At 41.1% G+C, this 23,636-nt stretch overlaps 1 protein-coding gene across 1 annotated transcript in view; it reads right to left on the reverse strand.

Moving 5' to 3' along the window:
• Nucleotides 1-303: 303 nt before the first annotated feature.
• The window catches only part of LOC102819765 (lipid phosphate phosphatase-related protein type 1-like), a 66,635-nt gene continuing 43,302 nt past the window's right edge, over nucleotides 304-23,636 (reverse strand). The window contains exons 4-6 of the mRNA XM_006864717.1: nucleotides 19,968-20,144; nucleotides 11,558-11,689; nucleotides 304-496 (exon numbers count right to left, since the gene is read on the reverse strand). Of these exons, the coding sequence (XP_006864779.1) occupies nucleotides 464-496; nucleotides 11,558-11,689; nucleotides 19,968-20,144 (342 nt within the window). The 3' untranslated portion in view covers nucleotides 304-463. The remainder of the gene's footprint in view (nucleotides 497-11,557; nucleotides 11,690-19,967; nucleotides 20,145-23,636) is intronic.

Below are 23,636 nucleotides of genomic sequence, written 5' to 3' on the forward strand. Positions count from 1 at the left end.
ACAACTGATTTTGAGATTTACCATTAACCAACCTTGACCTCCCTGCAACTCAAAAGTTTAACTTTCATTAAAATCCAAAACTTCTGGAGGAGGGAGCAACTGTGGTAACAAAAGTTTAAAATGAATTGTTATATTAACGTTATTTGTGTGTATAAAATGGAGAAAAGAAGGTTGTGTACAAATATCACAAAACAACATCAATCATTGAATAAATGTGGTTCTTCAATGTACACTTGAACAGGAAGAAAAATTTGTTGGTTTTAAAATTCTGGCATAAATATATTAAAGCTGACAAAAAATAAATCAGGGCAAGCTACATCACTTCCTTATACAAAAAATGTACAAAACATTAGCCTCTAACTAGATAAACATAATACTTGTCTTCACAGTTTGACATTGAGTAACTGTGTGTCTTGAAGTATTGGAGGGTGATAGAAAAACAGCTTGTGACACATCAGCCTTCTCAGGTGACTTCAGTCATGGAGGCAGAGTGGTTCTGTAAAATAAATACAAGGAGATACAGTCTTAGAGTTGGGTTGACTGACTCAAACACACATTCACTCCTCCCTGAGTAGGCCCACTGCCATCCAGTCTAGTTGATTGTTACACATGGTGACTTCATGTATTGCAGAGGAGAACTGAGCGCCATCGGATTTTCTTGGTCGGAAGCAGATTGTCGGTGGGTTCCAAGCACCACTTTTTTGGTTAGTACACAAGTGCAACCATATGGACAGATTTTGAGGGACCTTGAAAGAGCCTATTAGGGATCTCTTCCCTGAATATCTTCTTATTTTCTTGTCCCCTGACATTTGCCCAGGCTGTTGTATCTCCCTGATAGGGTCTTCCAAGGCCTCTTAAAATCTGTTACTGCTTCCATTATATCTTCAACCAAAATAAGATTGTTTCTTCTCCTAAACTTATTTTATTTATCATTGTCTTAAATTATACACAACTATTCCTTAATATAAGCATTTAAGGATCTCACAGTTGCTTCCCATACATTTTTTGTATGTAGTGTTTTTAATATTGAACAGCCTGGATTTTAAAAACAATTTCATGTGCCTTATTAAGTGAGTCATGACATACATAAAAGCAAGTTTTAATATTTTAACATGTACAGGATTATTTGTTTCAGCCATTTAAATTTTTTTCTAGACATATGGTTTGCTGATGCACTTTCTTTAAAAATTATTGATTTGATTTATGGTTGATTTTTATAATGTTTCTCACATGTTTTGGGAAGGATTATATGTACAGCCATGCATCTGTCCCTTAATATTCATGATTGTTATTGTTGTTAAGTGCTGCTGAGTTGGTTCCGACCCATAGCCACCCTGTATAGTGTTTCCAAGGAACAGCTGGTAAGCTTGTGGTTCAAGCTGACTTTGCAGTCCAGTGCATTAACCCAGAGCACCATACCAGGACTCCAAAGACACATTCTGTAAAACAGGACATTATTTGATTTGGATGTTGTACAAACACCGTATCAGGCTGACTCTGCTTTTCCTTTAAGCGTTCTGAACAAGCTTCATGTCTTAGCAGTGACCTTCCCCACACTGAGAGGGATTTGCTTTTGTGTTTGGTTCTCAGTATACATCATCAGCAATTTATTCTTATCTGATATGGTTCTGCTGCATTTGGGAACTATAATGCACTTCATGCTAATGTTTCTGAAATAAATTGAAAGAGATAATGCTTCAACACTCAAGAGACATGCCATACACAAGATTGGAGAGTGTTGCTCATGAGTGGAAGCATACACTGATAAATAGTAAACTTTTTAGATAGATAGCACAGTAAAATCTACACATCTGCTGGTAACAATGGCATTTATTATGGCTCTCCAGGCCTGTGTATCATAGGTTACATACGCACTGTACCATTTCTATGCCCGACAGCACAGTTGCTTTGTATACCAGAGACATGAGATACACGTTTTGTGCAACAAGAGGCTGCGTTTGCTATGCCCTGTTTTTGGATCAGGATTTCTGAACTCTATAATAACCTATGGGACCATGGACACATGTGTGGTCAGACAGTGCACCAATGACTGTTGTGCAAGGAATAAGCATCTCAATCATTAGGATATTTTGCTTGCTTGTTACTGAGAGAAAGTGTCAACATTTCCTGTGATAGTAAATTTTGTTTTTCTTTGTAATTCAGCTTGCTTTTGTTGATGTCATTTGAGATTACATTATTTGAGGTAAAAGTTTAGAATTATATTTGTTCTGTTGTGTATAGGGTTGCTACGAGTCGGTACCAACTTGATGGCACCTAACAACAAGACATTGTCTATTCAACAGGAACGAAGATGGTGTGTTCATTCCAGGCTACTTCACCTTCCCCAATGTAATTAATCTTTTCATCAACTTCTTATTCCTGCATGGCACTGTAGGCAAACCCTGCCCTCTGTTTCTGTGGGGAGAACTCTGCCATGGACCACACACCATCTGCCACCAGAGGTTTGGGGCAAAAAGATCTCAACTGAAGTAGGAATGCAACACGAGTTCACTCGCTTAGGTTGAAGTACTCTTGAGGAAATTCTTGACTAGGATGTCACTGTGGCCTCCTGAGCTCTCTTGGTCTTGTGTTTCCTTAAACTTGGATGCACCTTGGCCTCTTGTGGTATGCTAAGAATATCCTGTTTTTGCTCAGGGTAAGCATATTTCTAGAGCCTCAGATAAATCATCTAATTTCTGGCCATCTGTATTCAAACTGACTTGCTGACACCAGTTCCTCAAAGTGTCCCAATGTACCTCATGAATAGGAGGAAAACTGGTTGGCAATAGAAGATTTGGTATTTTATGACTAGATTTTCAGCTAGCTGTGGGTTGTTCTTTCATCTGAGGAAGATGAACTTCATTGTTTGTCCTAGAGTTCTTCAGTTTGACCTCTTCCATTGAAGAAACACTTGGGGTCTATTTGCTGCTCCTGGTTGGGTTCTGTTTTTACTGGAACCAATGTGTTGATCAGACTTTTCCTTGTCGAATTCCATTTCAAATAAATTCTTGAACATTTCCAGGACCACCCAGGGAAAGCAAGGTCAGCATTGTCACAGATATCTCTTAAATGCACTTTTTTATAGGCTGCATTTCATCATTACAAGAATTTATGTTCTATTAAGTCTAATTCTATTTGCTTATTCTATTTACTATCACTCATGGTGTTCTCTCCTCGTATGTTGTATAATTTTGTACCATCTTACAGATTTGATATTAAATGTGGGATTAGTAATATACTGCTCCAGAGAAAAATTTGTTTCAGAACTCTACAAAGCTAAAAAAAACCTGTCTAAATTTTCTCATTTAAGGTTTCAAAACTACAAAGGCTACACAAATTCGAACCCCACAGCATAGGAGGTCAGTCTAACAGTCATGATTTCTCAGAGGAATTTTCTACCCAGAACTCTGTCAAGACTGACAAGTTTCCCTTTGGATCTCTTAGAAGCAGATGGATTGCTGTTGTTGTTGCGGGTAATGGTATTTTTCTAGTATGTTCTTTCTCTAAAAACCTCTGGGGTTACCAGATTTATGCAGGAATCTCATTTATAAATGCTGCTCCTCCCATACTGCCCACTACTCCTCTCTCCTCTATCCCTGTTAACCAATGCTTTGGGCTCATGAAATTGGAAATACTTCAGAGACACTATTCAATTCTAATTGATTGTTCTTGAGTCCTGGTATGGTGATGTAGGATAAAGCCCTTGACCATAAGGTCACTTTGAACCACAAGGTCAGCAGTTCAAACTCACCAGCTGCTCCTTGGAAACACTATACAGGGTCACTTTGCGTTGGCATCAACTCCATGGCACTTAACAATAATCGATGATTCTGGGTTTCCTAATCTATCTCTATTTTTAGCAAACTGGGATTATATTCTTGAGAGCTCAGCTATATATTTGAAAAGTTGAGTATTTTGTATTTTTCAAGGTACTTTTGTTTGTCATATTTGTGGAAACTGAGGCCAGAACTTGTATTTGAGGGATTTTTTTTGTCATCATTTGAAAAACTTTTCTATTTATGCTTTTTTCTTTCTCTTTTAAAAAAAAGCCACTATAAAAATTGTTTTTTAAATCAATACTTTGATCATTTGTTTGTTGTTGCTAGGTGCAACTGAGTCAGTTCAGACTCACAGTGACCTTACACACAACAGAATGCAACATTTCCCGGTTCTGTGCCATTCTCATAATCATTAAGCTTTAGCCCACTGCTGCTACCACTGCGCCAATCCATCTAATTGGGGGTCTTTCTCTATTTTGTCGACCCTCCACTATACCAAGCATGATGTCCCTCTCTAGGGACTAGTCCCTCCTGATAACATGTCCAAAGTATGAGAGATGAAGTCTGGTCATCCTGGCTTCTAAGGAGCATTCTGGTTGTACTTCCTCCAACACAGATTTGGTTGTTCAATTTGTAGTTCATGATACTTTCAATATTCTTCTCCAACACCATAACTCAAATTCATCAATTCTTCCACGGTCTTCCTTATTCATTGTTCAACTTTCACATGCATATGAAGATATTGAAAATACCATGTCCTGGGTCCGGCACATCTTAGTCCTCTAATTGGTATCTTTGATCTTAAAACTTTAAAGAGGTTTTGTGCAGCAGATATGCCTAATGCAATATGTTGTTTGATTTATTGACTGATGCTTCCAAGCGTGTTAATAGTGGATCCAAGCAAAATGAAGTCTTTGATAACGCCAATCTTTTCTCCATTTATCTTGATATTATTTATTGATCTGGTATTGAGGATTTTTGTTACTTTATATTGAGGTGCAATCCATACTGAAGTCTGTGGACATTAATCTTCATAAGTAATTTAAGTTCTCTTCACTTTCATCAAGCAAGGTTGTATCATTTGTGTACTTCAGATTTTTAATGAGTCATATTCCAATCCTAATGACACATTCTTCTTTGTTTAAACCAACTTCTCAGATTTGCTCATCATTCAGATTGAATTAATATGGCGAAAGGATACAACCTTGCCACACACCTTTCATGAGTTTAAACCATTCAATGTCCCTTTCTTCATTTCTTCCCTTTGCTTTAGCATCTCTATGCTGGAAAGCAAGTTTCAGAGTTTCTTCTGTCATCCATTTTGGTCTTTTCTGTCTTTTTGGTCTTCTTAATGACCATTTGCTTTTTTCCTGTATGATATTCTTAATGTCATCCCACAACTCTTCTGGTCTTCAGTCTTTAGTGTTCAGTGCATCAATTTTGTTCTTGAGATGATTTATAAATTCTGGTGGTATATGTTCATGATCATATTTTGGCTTTCATGGACTTGTTTTAACAGTCTTCAGCTTCAGCCTGAACTTGCATATGAGCAATTGATGGTCTGATCCATAGTCTGCCCCTGGCATTGTTTTGGGTGATGATAAGGAATTTTTGCATTGTCTCTTCCCACAGATGTAGTCTATTTGATTTCTGTATATTCCATCTGGTGAGCTCTATGTGTATAGTCGTCTTTTATTTTGTTTTAAAAAGGTATTTGCAATGAATAAGTCATTTGTCCTGCAAAATTCTATCATGCAATCTGCAGTATTATTTTTGGTCATTTGCAACATCCCATTTAGGGGTGAATGGTAAAAATATAATTCAACATCCTAATATAACTAAATGTGTAAACTTGGGCAGATTTCTTTAACTTTCAGGTTATTTCTATCTATAAAATGAAATCAGCAGTATCATTAGTTCTTATCACAGGGCCATGATAATCTCCCAGGAGCATTTTGAAAAATAGTTTTTTATTTTATCCCAGATCTGCTGAATCAGAATTTCCAAGCATCTGTGGTCTCAGCTCAGCTTAAAATTTCCTTTCATTGTGTTAAAAGAAACAAAAGTTTTCCTCCCACCCCACTGTTTAGTCTCTCTCCCAAACCTTTGGAAGACATGTAGAGAGAGTTAATCTAATTACATGACCTTTAATTTATTTGTTAATATAAATTGGGTTTCACAAGATCACAGTTCAACACTAAACTGGATTGCTCAGAGGAATGTGTGTATTAGAGTGTACAACTGGTTAGTCAGAAGGTAATCTCTTTGGGATTACAATAAATCTACAGGATCTCAAATTAATGCTTTGGAAATTTGGCTGTGTTTGTTTTATGAGAATTTCAGTAATCATTTACTTTTCAGTTTCTCTGGTACTTAGGACATATTTTGGAAAATAGCACTGTGGCTTAATCACCTGTACTGTGGGGACAGGTCATACCCATGTTTGTCTTGATGGTTTACAGAAGGAGAGAAAACATGGTGACTCTGAGGGTTCCATGTGGCAAAGGGAAAGATGATCTTGTTGTTGTGTGCTGTTGAGTCAGTCCGATGCATAGTGACCCTGTATAGGGTTCTGAGGAGCGACTAGAGAGGCAGAACCACCGACCTTTAGTTCAAACTGACTTTGCAGTCTGATGCATTAGCCCACAGCACCACACCAGGACTCCAAAGATGGTCTTAGAGGGGAGGAAAGGAGGGAGACTCGGCGCCTTTCCTACCTAATCCTAGCGGTCCTCTCTTGATGGCGTTTTCCAGAGTGGGATCGATTGCATGTGTCCTCTTAATCGAGGCTTGTCTCGTCTCATCTCACTTCTTGGGAAGACAGTTCTACCCCAGAAATTACAAAACATTGGCTTCTGATAGAAACCACCACTGCTGGAGTGGTCTCCCAGGAAAACACAAAGCTGATTTACTTCAGAAGATTTATGTCAGTTCAAACACACCAGCTCATATGCAGGCTGTAACACGTTTATACATCCAAAGCTGAGATATGTAGATTTCAAAAAGAGGTGTTCCTTGACTAAAACCTCAGGCAGTGCAGTCTAATAGAACAATCAGTCTCTTTGGAATTCGATAGGCTTGTGTTTAAATTTTGTGTGATTTTGGACAAGTTACTTAAACTGTGTTTCACTTTTCTCATCTATAAAACAGGTTAACAATTCCTATTGAAGGATTACTGTATGAGTTAGCTGAGATGGCTTTTAATAAATGCTAGTTCTCTTTGCTTTGATGAGCACACAAGGGTGTGTCGTCCTACATTATCGGTATGGATAAGGGACTTGAGGGGCAGCACTTTTATCTGGCTTCCTACAGCTCATTTAGACTAGTCTGCAGAAGTCTTAGTCATTCTGTCTTATAAATCTCTGTTTCTATGGCAGTTCAGACAGTGACTAGGAGATGCTTTTATTGTTGTTAGGTTGGTTTTATCTCAAAAGCAGTTCCATGTGACAGTGTAGAACTGTCCCATAGATTTTTCTAGTCTGTAATCTTTATGGAAACAGATCGCCAGGACTTTCTCCTGTGGAGCTGCTATCTCAAGCTGGCTAAAAGTCAAGTGCTTAACTGCTGTGCAACCAAAGTGCCTTCTGCTCTGATCTATGTTCTTGGTTTTGAGTGATGCTAGAACATCTGGAGAGCAAGCCAGACACAGGGTCCAGATCCTCAAAGATTTCTGAGTCCTTGGAGGAAATAGGTCCGAATAGGCTGCTACTGGTTTTGATTGGTGTTGTTGTTGTTAAGTACTGTGGAGTCGGTTCCAACTCATAGTGAGCCTGTACAGGGTTTCCGAGGCTGTAAATCTTTATGGGAGCAGAACGCCTCATCTTTCTCCGGCGGAACAGCTGGTAGTTTCAAACTGCTGACATTGATGTTGGCAGCCTGATTCATAACCACTACGCTACCAGAGCATAAGGGACAATCATATAAGGGGACCTGAAGGTTTTTTGGCTCAAGTTTGAAACTCAGGAAGGGCCTCAAGGTACATGCAATTGAGGTGACATACATAGTATGCCTCCCTAAGTCCGTGTGGGCTCATAAGTTTTTTAAAAAGGGAAAACAGTTCTCTTTTTATTATTTTCCCCTAATGAAGTCTTGATGTTGCACTGCAGGATAAGACATTGGACAGCAAGGTCAGTTTGAATTGCACGGTCGGCGGTTCAAATCCACCAGCCATTTCTTGGAAACCCTATACATGGTCATTATGAGTTGGAACAGACTCACAACAGTGGTTCTGAAGTTCCCAAACCCAAATACTTGCAGCAGATGGGATATAGATAGGCAGAAGAGCTAAAGGGCATGGCTCTGGGTGTGGGCGCTTAGGCTTGTCTGGCAGGTAGGCAGACTGTTTTCTTTTCAACTCACTTCTAGCTCTGCTCCCATTCCTGCCAGCCACTGTCACTGCCCATTCTTCCAACTCCTACCAGCAGCTTTAATGGTAGCAGCAACAGCAACTAGGACAACTGGAAGCAGCTATTTTTATGTGTTTTTTTGTGTTTCAAGGTTTTAATATGGTGCTCACACAATGTCCAAATCACTTACCATCTTATTTCATAGAACATACCATGGATGTTAAGTGACGCATACCTGTGCAGTCACAAAGATACTTTGACAGATTTGAAAGAAGTTCAATTAGTCTGTAGTGAACAATCAAACACACATGAGGGGCTTCAACAAGTTCACGATTATAATGGAGGAGTTCCTGAATGGTGCAAATGGTTAAGCATTTGACTACTAGAAAGAAAGGTTGGTGATTTGGACCCATCCAGACGTGACCCATGAGAGAGGCGTGGTGATCTGCTTCAGAAGCTGCCTTGAAAACCCTATGGAGCAGTTCTACCCTACACCCATGGAGAGTTCTACCCTACACCCATGGAGAGTTCTACCCTACACCCATGGAGAGTTCTACCCTACACTCATGGACAGTTCTACCCTACACGCATGGAGAATTCTACCCTACACCCATGGAGAGTTCTACCCTGCACCCAGGGAGAGTTCTACCCTACACCCATGGAGAGTTCTACCCTACACCCATGGAGAGTTCTAGCCTACACCCATGGAAAGTTCTACCCTGCACCCAGGGAGAGTTCTACCCTGCACCCATGGAGAGTTCTACCCTACACCCATGGAGAGTTCTACCCTACACACATGGAGAGTTCTACCCTGCACCCATGGAGTGTTCTAGCCTACATCCATGGAGAGTTCTAGCCTGCACCCAGGGAGAGTTCTACCCTACACCCATGGAGAGTTCTACCCTGCACCCATGGAGAGTTCTATCCTACACACATGGAGAGTTCTACCCTGTACCCATGGGCTCACTATGAGGCAGGGCTGACTTGACAGCAGCTCCTAACCTCCACTATCTCTTTCTCTTTATACATACACACAAAGGGCCCCCAAAAGTTATTGAAAATACAATAATAACAAAAAAAATTTCCATGAACTTTTTGAAGCCCCCTCATGTGTGTATATATCTGTATATATATTTAAACATACATATATTTGTTGTTGTTGTGAAGTGCCGTTAAGTCAGTTCCGACCCATAGCGACCCTGTGTAGGGTTTCCGAGGAGCAGCTGGTGAGCTTGAACCACCAACCTTGCAGTTCAAATGGCTTTACAGTCTGGTGCATTAATTCACAGCACCACACCAGGACTCCGTATACATGTATATATATGTTTAAATATATTTATGGAGCTCTGGTAGCATAGTGGTTACAAATCAGGCTGCTAACCTCAGGGTCAGCAGTTCGAAACTACCAGCTATTCCGTGGAGAAAGAGGAGGCTTTCTGCTCTCATAAAGATTTACAGCCTTGGAAACCCTGTGCAGGGTCGCTATGAGTCGGAATCGACTCCACGGTACTTAACAACAACAACACACACACATATATATATATACACACACAATACATATATTTATATACATATGTGTGTATATCTTTATCTATATCTATCTACATATACTTACATACACGTGCACATATATATTTCTACTATCCTATATCTGTCTTGTGAATAGCAGTTTTTGCAACCTTGTTTTAGGACTACATTTTTCAAATAAGTAAAATTCCCCCAGATATGGACTGGGCCTCGATTGGCCTGGTCTACTGTTAACAATTCTGACTGAGGAGAGAGAATGAACTCTGGAGAAAACTTTAGCTTGAGGGTAATCCTTGAGCAGAATTGGGCAGAAGGATGACATAGGAAGGGTATATTCTTAGATTAGGAAATTGGGGGCCAAGTCCCTACACTTTGCATAGTGCATACAAGAACACAGAGGTAGAATAATATTTGAGAAACGCAAATGCTGGCTTTGAAAATTCACCTTTGTCTTCAATTGCTTCATTTTATCAATACAGATAACAACTCTGACTTCAGTGGGAAGGGCACATTATTTCATAAGGAAGAGAACCTAGGGAGAGTCTGGCTGAGGCACTATTTCAGTATAGGGTATCATTACTTGATTAATTTATTATTCAACCAGCAGTGACAGGCTATTGTTAAGTGCCATCAAGTCAGTTCAGAATCATAGCAACCCTGTATAGGGTTTCATAGGAGTGTCTGGTGAGCTTGCCAACTTTGCAATTCAATCTGAACTTGAGTTCAGTGCATTAACCCACAGCGCCTATATACAAATCAATCAGAAATAGTTTTCCCAGTATTTTATTTCTAATTAGATCAAGTTAAAAGTTTCACTTTAGTACAGGTTCAGGAAAACTCTACTGGGTTTAATGAAGAGCCATAAGTATTTTTCCCAAGATGGAAACAGCATTTTTGTTTTTCCTTCTGGTTCATTAATAAAATTAGAAATCCTTCACTGAAGGTCAAAGGAAATAAGATAGCTTGTCTCAGAGAGAAATATGATAGCTGGAACTCTTTAATTTTTTTTTTGACTATACCAATATGAAGTATTTTCTTCTGTACTAATAGGAAGTATATGGCCCTGGGCAAGTGATTTAACATCCCCGTCTTCAGTTTCCTTACCTGTGAATTGGGAATTATAGTATCTTGTCCAAGGTCAATGGGGCAGTTGTACAAATAAGATTATATTTCTAGAGGACCTAGCAATTGTCCTAGACACAAAGCAAGTACTTAATAGCATTTTTTGAGGCTATTTTCGGTTGGCAAGTCTTCTTCATGACTCTCTGTGTGTTTTATTAGGCAGATTTTTTTGCTTTGTGGACTCAGACTCAGCATGTCATGTTATTTACTTATGTTCCCCTTTCCTGCTTATCTGAGTTCACCGAGGACTAGCACTGTGTGTCAAATTATTCTTGGTATCCCTGGTATGAAACAAGGCCCTAAAGTACAATAAGTAATCAGTAAGTACTGTTGCATTTACTTTTAAATTGTAACATTCAAAACAACCTCAAAAGGACATCAAGATAGGAGAACCCCTTATTAGTGTGTTTTCAGTTTTCACCTATTACTGGATACAACAGAGCTTTTTGCTTTCCCAATATTGTCCTAGTTAGTTAAATGAAATTGGCCATCCAAATGACTGGGCCACACTGATATTGCTACACTGGAGGTCAAGGTATCCTGAAACAGCTGGAGTTTAAGTTAAACGCTATGGAGAACTTCCTGAAGATTCAAATGCCAACACCAGAATGCACATAGAACAGTGTGGGACACTATGATGATACATTTCCTGAGGGATCAGATTTGTATTTATAGTGGGTGGATTCAATGAAGTCTGGCTTCTAGTAAAGGAACAGATTTTTGGATGTCCCAAATTACAGGTGTGAGCTTGTAGGTTTGATTTGCTGGGTGACTTTACTATACCTGTGCACTTAAAGTTTCCAGAGGGCTTTCTATCCTTGGGAAAGCCATTAGGGGTACTCCACGGGGATCCTCGGGTTTTGGTTTGGAAGGAGATCCTTGCGTTCCTTTAAAGTTATGGACCACACACATTCCCTGCAGAATGAGGGAAAAAGAGATTGGGGTCAGACTGCAGCCATCACCACCTGGCCACCTCTAAGGATGGATGGACTTTCCCCTTGAATATCATCACCTCAGTGACTTTTTGCCTTTGGGTGGGTAAGGACCATGGGCAATCTGAGACATAACAGAGGTGTCTTCAAAGAGCAGTCTAAGAATGTATGTGTATGTATGAGAGGTGGGGGGGGGGGGAGAGGGAGAGGCATTTGTTTAATCACCAGACAGCTGGTGATAATCAATGAGTCCTATTCAGCCTATTTCCTCACCTGTAGAATAGGAATAATACCTACCTCATAGGATTTATAAGGCGCTCCGGTAGTGTAATGGTTACGAGTTGGACTGCTAACCTCAAGATCAGCAGTTCAACACTACCATCAGTTCCATGGGAGAAAGATGAGGCTTTCTGCTCCCATCAAGATTTACAACCTCGGAAACCCTATGCAGGGTCGCTATATGTCGGAACCGACTCCAAGGCTCACTGCCACCACCACTATAGGATTTTATAACAAAAAACCCCACCATGAATGTTAATTGCCTAATAATAACAGCTAAATGGAGTTTTGGTGTGGTACTGTAGGATAAGCCCTGGGTTGTTAACCATAAGGTTGTTAGTTCAAACCCACCAGCGTCACCTTGAAAATCTTACAGTTGTGTTGGTGTGTCGTGGAGTTAAGTTCCAACTCATAGCAACTCTGAATAGGGTTTCTGAGGTTGTAAATCCGAGGCTGAAAGCTTCATCTTTCTCTTGCAGGATGGCTGGTAATTTCGAACTGCTGTCCTTGAGGTTAGCAGCCTAACTCGTAACCACTACGCTACCAGCAGGGTTACTATCAGTTGGAACTGACTTGACAGCAGTTAACAAATATTGAGGGCTACCATGTGACTCCAAGGCATATAACAACAACCACTACCACCACACCACCACCATACCACCATGGCATGTCTAAGGAGCTCTGGTAGCATAGTGGTTACAAGTTAGGCTGCTAATCTCATGGACGGTAGTTTGAAACTACCAGTGGTTTCATGGGAAAAAGATGAGACTTTCTGCTCCCATAAAGATTTACAGCCTCAGAAACCCTATACAGAGTCTAGGTTGGAACCAACTCCATAGCACATAACCACTACCACCACCATGCATGCAGTTGTCCTGGTATGGCACTGTGGATTAATGTGCTGGACTGCAAAATCAGTTTGAATTGCAAGGTTGGCAGTTCAAGCTCACCAGCCTATTCTCAGAAACCCTATACAGGGTCTCTATGAGTCAGAACCAACTCGAAAGCAATTAACAGCACCATGCATCTGGCACTATGCTGAGAGTTTTACCTTACTTCATTTAACCCACCCAACAATCTTACAAGGTATAATCATCTCCAGGATGAAAAAGGAGAAACACAGAAGCCACATAACTTGCCCAATGTCACCCAGAGATTTGAACATTAGAGCCCCCTAATTCTGACCACTAAGGAGCTCTGGTAGCATAGTGGTTACGAGTCAGGATGCTAACCTCAAGGTCAGCAGTTCGAAGCTAGCAACCATTTCACAGGAGAAAGCTGAGGCTTTCTGATCCCGTATCAAGATTTTACAGCCTCAGAAACCCTAGGCAGGGTTGCTATGCGTTGGAACCAACTCCATGGCACACAAAACCACCACCACCAACAACTCTGACTGTAGGAGACCACAATCACTAAGGTGTTGAGGCCCTGTGTCATGGATGAAAATCCTACACGATGGCTCCACTCAGGTTTGCTATCCAGGGATCCTGAGGGCCCAAGGAAGTAACTTCTGGACGTCCCGGGTTCATTGGCTTTTACGAACTCACTGGATGGCTACCTCTGTACAAGTCCTAATATTGTTCATTCTATGCTTCTAACTCCAGTGATTGTAGCTTCTGAGAAAATGGTTTTTATAATGCCTCTCTTAATGTCTCCACTGTGTTGGCAGTGCGTAGGGTCCTGGGAACGAATCTTTCTGCGGTACAAGCGATAGCCACCTGGGATGAGTGTCAGAACTGCTCCTTATTTGATTATTCAGTTATGTTTAATATTAACTTAGAACATGAGCTCTTGATATCCATGTAAAACCGAATTTCCCCCTAGAACCGAGGCAGTAAAACTTCCTCAGAGGACGAACAAGGACAGGTTTACTGGGATTAAGCAGGGAGGTTCTGGAGAGGAACTACCCGGGGTATTCACTTGAGGTGGAGTGGTAAATTCTGGGAATATTGGATTAAGAGACAATGGTGGCAGCCCCTTCAAACCGCCCCCGGGTATAATCAGTTTGACCTATATGTTCTCCTTCCTCCTGAAAGTTTAAGCCAGGTATCTGAAACAGCTTGACTTCAGACCTTTTGAAATCCTTTTCACCTTTACCCATTGAAGATTAGGTGCTATGTTGTTGTTGTTGTTGTTATGTGCCGTGGAGTCGGTTCCGACTCATAGCGACCCTGCACAGGGTTTCCGAGGCTGTTAATCTTTACGGGAGCAGAACGCCTCATCTTTCTCCCGCGAAGCAGCTGGTAGTTTCGAACTGCTGACCTTGCGGTTCGCAGCCTGATTCATAACCACTAGAGACAATGGTGGCAGCCCCTTAAAACTGCCCCCGGGTATAATCAGTTTGACCTATATGTTCTCCTTCTTCCTGAAAGCTTAAGCCAGGTATCTGAAACAGCTTGACCTTCTTCAGACCTTTTGAAATCCTTTTCACCTTTACCCATTGAAGATTAGGTGCTATAGGTATGTTAATTAGCCTTGAGAAACCTCGAGCTGCTGCCTTGGGATTTGAACCTAAAAAGTAATTTATAACAATTTGCTTGAATTTCTGGAAAATTAAGGATGTTAGATTATCAAGACAATTTGTGATGTATGTTTTAGAATTTGTTCCTGTAAATCATTGTGTCCTGTTTTAAACGATTAATCACATTTCATTTCTGTACTCTGTCTTAATAATCCCCTTCTTCCTTTGTGTAAAGTCCCTCCCTGATATAAAAGATGGACACAGACTGAAGGCCCCATGAATTACTGCTTGCAGGGCCATGGAGGGTCTGTCTGCCGGTTTTGCATCCACTCTGGTCTCCGAGTGTTTCTTTTCTCTCTCGCCTCTCCAGACATCCCACCTAGAGTTAGTTTTGAGTGCAATGTCTGCCACTGAGCAGTCTGTCTGGCAGCTTGCATCAAACCTGTGTGTCTGTTTTCTCTCTCTCTCTCTATCGTCGCCAGACACCCCACCTTCGTGTACTCACCCCTTTGTCAAGGACAGACCCCGGCATCTGACCATTCTGTTATTTTTGCCTTTTAACAAGTGCTAAGCACATAGGGAGTAATTAGTAAATGGTAGCTACTCAGAAACTCCTACTTAAGGTGCTCATTCTCAAATTATATTGGTGGTGGCTATGTGCTGTGGAGTTGGTTCAGGTTCATAAAGACCCTGTACAGGGTTTCCGAGGCTGTCAATCTTTACAGGAGTAGAAAGCCTCATCTTTCTCCCACAGAACAGCTGATAGTTTCGACTGCTGACCTTGAGGTTCACAGCCCCATTTGTAACCACTACGCTACCATTGTTGTTGTTGTTATGTGCCATGGAGTTGGTTCCGACTCATAGCGACCCTGCACAGGGTTTCTGAGGCTGTTAATCTTTATGGGAGCAGAACACCTCATCTTTCTCCCGCGAAGCAGCTGGTAGTTTCGAACTGCTGACCTTGCGGTTCACAGCCCGATTCGTAACCACTACGCTACCAGAGCTCCTTACTAGGTTGTTACGTGCTGTGGAATCGATTCTGACTTATAGTGACCCAGTATAGATTTTCTGAGGAGGAACTGGTGAGTTTGAACCACCTACCTTGTAATTGAAATCGACCTTGCAGTCTAGTGCTTATCCTACAGCACCACACCAAGGATTCTTGATTTTTATTTGCTTGATATTAAATAATCTATCAGTGGTAGTTTTCTTTTATTGTTTCCACTTAAGAACTTTCCCTATAAATTCCTACCCACTTTATTTCCTACTGAGACCCCTTCATCACTGAATCTGGTTTTTTTTTTTTTTAAATCACCTTCTGTTTGCTTTGCCTATATATTTAAGGAGCTCTGGTAGCGTAGTGGTTACGAATCGGGCTACGAGCCGCAAGGTCAGCAGTTTGAAAATACCAGCTGTTCCGTGGAAGAAAGATGAGGCTTTCCTGCTCCCGTAAAGATTTACAGCCTTGGAAACCCTGTGTAGGGTCGCTGTGAGTCGGAACCAACTCCACGGCACATAACAACAACAACATATAGAGTTTATCCACTTCCTTCCACACTTTCTTCCATTTGCCTCTACATCTTTATTTCTACATCCAGTGTTGTCTTTGAACCAGCATCTTTCCTGTCACTCTTCACACTCTGTAGCATATTTCACTAAATACTATTATTTACCTGGCTCACCTCCAGCTCACTTTTCAGCTCTGCATAAACTTCCCCCATTCAAGAAATGAGAAAAGTACAAGCTGTAGGAGCTCTGGAGTTGGAGAGACCCAGGCAGTATTTTTGGCTAATTGGATGAGTGGCCACTGAGCAAGTTAGTGACTCTTGTGCCTTATTTTCCCTATCTATGGAAATGAGGATAAGAATGTTGCTAGAGTTAATGCTAGAAACAAACAATTTGACTGATTATATAGATACATATATACATAAAAATGTAAGGCACATAGTAATTGTTTAGCTAATAATTTCCTTGCTCTTTCCCACACTTTCATCTTCATGGATAGACACAAAAAAGTAAAACAATAATGAACATATGTAAGAACTATGCTTCTATCTCACACATTGCTCTCTCTTCTTCTGTCTTCTCTCCAACTTTCTCCTTTGGAGTCCTCCAGCTTTTTTCCAGGACATCAATCCCTCAAGTCTTCTTTCCCCTCCCATTTCCCTGGGTAGTGGGTACGTATGTATGGTGTGTCCACATGTATGTGCACACACAGGTTCAGTCTGAGCTAGGTTAATCCAGCTCAAGGCCAAGCAATTCAACAGCTGGTCTGGACTTTACAGAAAGGTCATTTGAAGCAAACACTTTCTGACGTCAATTAAGAATTCATGTGAACAGAATGAAGCCAAATAGTACACCACAGAGAAAGCAAGTTAAATATTAACGTATACATTTGCATCTGGAACTTTGGCATACACAAAGGAATTCAAAGGTGCCATCCCACAAAGCTGTTCAGGACAATCAGCACTGCTCTTTTTACTGAACTAACTTCAGGGCTCTAACCACCCCTGACCCCGTGCCCCACAAAACCAAACTCACTGCAACCGACTCAATTCTGACTCATAGTGACCCTGTATAGGGTTTCTGAGGCTGACAGTCTTTACAGGAATAGAAAGCCTGTTGGTAGAGTTAATTCTAGAAAGAAATGATTTGACTGATTTTATATATATATATATATATAAATTGTTTAGCTAATAATTTCCTTGCTCTTTCCCACACTTTCATCTTCATGACAGACACAAACAAGTAAAACAATCATGAACATATGTATGTTTCTTCCATGAAGCAGCTAGTGGACTTGAACGGCTGACCTTGAGGTTAGCAGTCTAGTGCCTATCCTACAGTGCCACACCAGGCCTCCTAGGTGGCAGCATGATTGTTTGGCTTTTCTTTGGAATACAAAGTCTTTACTTATGAGCCATTAATCTCACACGGAAATCTCTCTTCTCTATTCAAATTGCTTATATTCTCTCCTCTTAAGACGCATCATCCTTGGGGGGCGGGATATACTTCATGATATCGCAACATCATCTCAGCACCACTTTTCCTGCAACTTCCCCTTAAGGATTTGCGATTACGCCCTTCATTTTTCACTGCGGGATGAAAGTTTAGATACTGATCACGGTCCTAAATAAATGTGATCGTTGTCCTGTATGCCTTAAGGAGGCAAACCAGGTTTGGAAATATTGACTTGGTGTAAGGGTGGGGAATGTCTAAACCGAGGGCTGTATGTTGTTGTTGTCACGTGCTGTGGAGTTGGTTCCGATTAATAGCGACCCTGTACAGGGTTTCCGAGGCTGTAAATCTTTACAGGAGCAGAAAGCCTCATCTTTCTCCCGCGGAACAGCTGGTAGTTTCCAACTGCTGACCTTGCGGTTCGCAGCCCGATTTGTAACCACTATGCTACCAGAACTTCTTTGAGGGCTGTATTGTTGTTGTTGTTATGTGCCGTGGAGGGCTGTATAAGGCCCATAAAATCATCTGCTCTAGCCCTGACAAGGCAGCTGCAGTTCCAGCCATCATGTAAGTTAATTAAATGTTTGTGTGAGTTTATTAGATGTTTGACCAAATATAGCAGGCTAATTTTTAAGTTGATAACTTTGTATGGCCTGCAAATGATGTTATAAAGTTTGGCAGAAAAAAGGTTCCCCACCCCTGAGTTAGAGGGTAGGAAAATATCTGCGCATCTTGTAGGTTAGGAAGGACAGACAAGGAGTAGGAGTAGGGAACAGGAGGAGGTAGATTATATGACTGTGAAGCCCTTCTGTGTGTGATACCAGTTTTAATGGATTCTTGGACCAGAAAGGACAGAAAGGGAGGAGAATGTTTTTCCAGACATCAACAGCTTCTGTCTCTTTGGAGAGACTTTCTGAATACTGCAGGGGATTTATTTCATGTATAGCATATGAAGGTCCAGGACTGGTGATCGACTAGAAGCCTATTTTAAATCCTTGAAGACAATATGAAACCACCTCTGTGGTATGCCCATAAGAATAGAATACTATATAGCAATAAAAAGAATTTTTGATGCATGTTCTAGCATGGATGAATCCCAAAATCATTATGTTGCGTGAGAGGAGTCAGCGGAGGGTGGGAAAGTTCATACTCTCCGACTCAATATATGTGAAATTTTAGGAAAGGCAAATTAATATATAGTGACAGAAAGATGATCGGAAGTTGTTTTGGAGAAAGGACTGGGAAAGGGGCATGAAGAAACTTTTGAGGGTGAAGGATTTGTTGTTTTGGAGAAAGGACTGGGAAAGGGGCATGAAGAAACTTTTGAGGGTGAAGGATTTGTTTATGGTTTCATGGGCATATATGTCAACATCGATCAAATTGTCCAATTTATGTGCCATTTACTGTATGCTTACTATATGACAAAAAAGCTGTAAAAATAAAAAGACTAAATAGAAAGAAAAAGCAAACCTTTTGTTTCAGAATCTAATGCAGCCCAAGAGACTTCCTAGGTGAGTAAGTGAACAGGCTGCACCATCTATTGGTGGTGGTGGTGATGTGCCGTGGAGTTGGTTCCAACTCATAGTAACTCTGTAGAGGGTTTCCAAGGCTTTAAATCTTTACAGGAGCAGAAAGCCTCATCTCTCTCCCATGGAGCAGCTGGTAGATTTGATCTGCTGACCATGCAGTTTGCACCTAAGCTTGTAATTCACTACACTACCAGAGCTCCATCTGCCATTTATTAGAGGTGTTAAAATGTAAGAATATGGAGAAAACTGTGTCAACCCAAACCCTTCTCCAAGAATATTACTAAATATGGTTGAGAAGACACTTGTGATGGAGATGAGGTGTCCCAGAGGTATGTTTAGATAATAAGAGGCATTTTAAGAAGTGTGGGTGTAATTACCTAAAGGGCTTTTGCTTTCTGAGTGGGATACACAAATCTGGGGTCAGAGCTGAATTTCCTGGGATCTTGAAGAAAAGGCTGCATGTGTCCATCAGGGCTCTTTTCTGGTCTCTCAGGCAACATATAGTTTAGGCTCTAAATATATGAGAGGGCGTCAAGCTCCTTCATACTTAGACTAAAGAACACTGGCTTAAAGGAGGTCAAACTACCTGTCTTCTCAAGTCCCATGTTGAAGAAAGTAGAGCAAGCTGGCCTTCCTGATGCAATCCTCTCCCTGAACCCCACAGGGAATACAGTCAACCCTACTGCTGAAAGAAAAGGTACTTTAAAAATCACTGGTATGGTGCTATAGGATGAGCACTGGATTGCTAACTGCAAGGTTTGCCAGTTCAACCCCACCAGCAGTTCCTTGAAGACTCTGTACAGGGTTGCTATGAGTTGGAAACCAACTCGATGGCACTTAACAACAACAATTTCAACAAAAGTTTGCATAATACTTGGAGAATAATTGAAATTCACAAGTCTGGGACAAGAGAAACATGACTTAAAGAGTCTGGAAAGAAGTCTAGAAACCTGATTTTGTTGTTTCACTATGATCTTAGGCAGCCTCCCAGAGGGCACTAGAGGAAAGGAGTGAAAAGAGGGAAGGTAACGTACCAGGAACAGGGCCACGGCAGTGCCCAGGATGAAGCCCGCAATCACATCAGAACAGTGGTTCCGATACTCAGAAACCCGGTTGAGGCCCATCAGGAAGGCTGTGCAGAGGGTCCCGAGGCACAGCACCGGCTTGGCCAGTCTACTGCTCTTCGTCTTGATTGTGCTTGTGATGTACATCTGCAACAGGACAGAGCCTGGGAGTGACCAAGCAGCCTCTCTGACATATGGAGACACACAGCAGCACACACAAGCAAGCCATACTACCCTGTTCACATCCTGCTAAACGACTCAGTAGAAACACAGGGGAGGAAGTGAGTACAGTAAGAGGACTGAGCAGACACACAGCAATCAGGGGGCTTTGTTTTCTAATGGGACGGGGACATGAGGAATGTATGCACACTTGTGATCCAATTCAGGTGATGAAATTTTTATGTAACAGATTAAAGAATCATTCAGATATTAGTGTGCCTTCAATAGAATTCTCAAATAGCAAATAAAACCTTCTATGAGAATAAATTGTATGGTGAAAACCATGCAGGTGAGCGACTATATATTTCACTTTTTGTGATGCTTAGAGGCCTCGCTGTTTCTTCACTCTTAAAATCCATTGCTCTCAAGTTGACTCCAACTCAGGCCAAGCAGGCAATCCATTCTAAACTGGGGACTGATGAGTGGGTTGAGTAATTGAGAACTTGCCACCTGCTGGGAAATTAGATTCCCACATTCCTAGGGATAACTGTGGTCAGCTCTACCCAATCATCTGCTTTAGTGTGCTTCAGAAGAGTAAACTGTCACGCCAAGTTAAAAAACAAACCAAATCTTCCATGGGAAGACTTGAACTAAGTAAACAATGAGGCAAATTAGGGCACTGGAGATTTAAGCTGTTATTTCATTTTGAGGAGTTGGGCGAGACTCAAATTTCATTGGTTCAGTTATCAAATGTGCTCCTCTTGTTGCTGTTGTTAGGTTCTGCTGAGACCATCCCAGCCTTAAACACAACAGAATGAAATATTGCCTGGTTCTGCACCATCCTCATTGTTATATTTGAGCCCACTGTTGCTGCCACTGTGTCAAACCATCTCATTGGGGGTTTTCCTTTTTTTCATTGACCCTCCACTTTACTAAGCATGATGTCCTTCTCCAGGGACTGGTCCCGCCTGACAACAGCATCCTTGTGTCTAAGGAGCATTCTGGTTGTACTTTCAAAACAGATTTATTTGTTCTTCTTGAAGCCCATGGTACTTTCAACATTCTTTGTCAAGAGCATAATTCAAATGCATTGATTCTTCTCTGGTCTTTCTTATTCACTGTCCAACTTTTGCAAGCATGAGGTGACTGAAAATATCAAGACTTATTGGGTCAGGCACATCTTAATCCTCATACTGACATCTTTGCTCTTTAACAGTTTAAAGAGATCTTTTTCAACAGATTTGCCTAATGTGCTCTCTTTTGGTTTCTTGACTGGTGCTTCTATGAGTATGGATTGTGGATATCATTGCTGACATCTGATGGATCTTGCCTTAAAGCAGAGAACATACCAGAAAGATGTTTACTTGTGCTTGCTTTATTGACTATGCAAAGGCTTTCAACTATTTGGATCATAACAAACTATGGATAACATTGCGAAGAATGGATATTCCAGACACTTAACTGTGCTCATGAGAAACTTTTACCTTATCAAGAGGCAGTCACTAGAACAGAATTGTTGTTGTTGTTAGGTGCCATGGAGTTGGTACTGACCCGTAGTGACCCATACTGACCCAAACTGACCCAAGCAAAATGAAGTATTTGACAACTTCAGGTTTGTCATTTCTTTACATTGAGGTGCAATCCATATTGAAGGCTGTGATCTTTGATCTTTATCAGTATTTCAAGTCCTCTTTGCTTTCAGCAAGCAAGGCTGCATCATCTTCATATTGCAAGTTATTAGTGAAGTCTGCCTTCAATCCTGATGCCATGTTCTTTATATAATCAAATGTCTCACATTATTTTGCTCAGCATACAGATTAAGTATGGTGCAAGGATACAACCCTGGCACACACATTTCCTGACTTTAAACCATTTAGTGTCCTCTTATTACTGTATAAGTATTGATGCTTTTGAGTTACGGTGTTGGAGGAGAATATTGAAAGTGCCATGGGCTTCCAAAAGAACCAACAGATCTGTTTTGGAAGAAGTGTAGCTAGAGTGCTCCTTGGAGGATAAGATGGCCAAACTTTGTCTCTCACACTTTGGATGTATTGTCAGGAGGGACCAGTCGCTGGAGAACGATATCATGTTTGGTAAGCTGGAGGGTCAGAAAAAAGAGGAAGTCCCCAATGAGATGGATGGGCAAGTGGCAGCATCGACAGAGTCAAGCGTGGCAACAGTAGTGAGGCTGGCCCAGGATTGGGCAATGTTTCATTCTGCTGTGCATACATAAGGTCACTATGGGTCAGTACCAACTCCATGGCACCTAACAACAACAACAATTCTGTTCTAGTGACTGCCTCTTGATTAGGCATAAGTTTCTCATGAGCACAGTTAAATGTTCTGGACTATCCATTCTTTGCAATGTTTTCCATAGTCTGTTATGATCCAAACAGTTGAAAGCCTTTGCATAGTCAATAAAGCACAAGTAAACATCTTTCTGGTATGTTCTCTGCTTTTAGGCAAGATCCATCAGATGTCAGCAATGATATCCCTTGATCCACATCCTCTTTTGAATCTGGCTGCAATTTTTGTAAACATCCTGTCTTCAGAAATAGTTTACTTGCATGTGATATTAATGATATTGTTGTATGATTTCTGTATTCTGTTGGGTCACCTTTCTTGGAATCGGCACAAATATGGATCTCTTCCAATTGGTTGACCAGATAGCTATCTTCAAATTTTTTGACATAAATGATTAAGCACCTCCAGTGCTCCATCAGATTGCTGAAATATTTCAATTTGTGTATCATCAATTCCTGGAGCCTTGTTTTGCGCCAATGCCTTCAGTGCATCTTGGAGCACTTCTCTTAATTTCATAGGTTACTGAACCTCTTGAAATGGTTAAACATTGACCATTTCTTTGTGGTACAATGACTCTGCGTATTCCTTCTATCCTTTTTTGACATTTTCTGTATCATTCAATATTTTCCCCATCTGGTTGTTGTTAGGTGCCAGACTCACAGCAAGCTTATGGACAACAGAATGAAATACTGCCCAGTCCTGCGCCATCCTCACAATCATTAAGCTTGAGTCCATTACTGCTACCACTGTGCCTATCCATCTTTTTGGGAGTCTCCCTCTTTTTCCCTGACCCTCTGCTTTACCAAGCATGATGTCCTTCTCCTGTGACTGGTCCTTCCTGATAATATGTCTGAAGTATGAGCGATGAAGTCTGGCCATCCTGGCTTCTAAGGAGCATTCTGGTTGTACTTCTCCCAACACAGATTTCTTTGTTCTTCTAGCAGTCCATGGTCCTTTTAACATTCTTCTCCAACACTCTAACTCAAGTGCATCAGTAGAAGACTTGATTCTGCCCACTGTTGTTGTTAAGTGCTGTCAAGTCAGGTATATTTCACAGCAACTCTGTATAGGGTTTCTGAGGAGCAGCTGGTGAGTTTGAACCACCAACCTTGCAGTTCAAACTAACCTAGAAGTCCAGCGCATTAACCTGCAGCATCACACCACGACTCTGATTTT

The sequence above is a fragment of the Chrysochloris asiatica genome, unplaced genomic scaffold, assembly GCF_000296735.1.
Source record: "Chrysochloris asiatica unplaced genomic scaffold, ChrAsi1.0 scaffold00069, whole genome shotgun sequence".
Lineage (NCBI taxonomy): Eukaryota > Metazoa > Chordata > Mammalia > Afrosoricida > Chrysochloridae > Chrysochloris > Chrysochloris asiatica.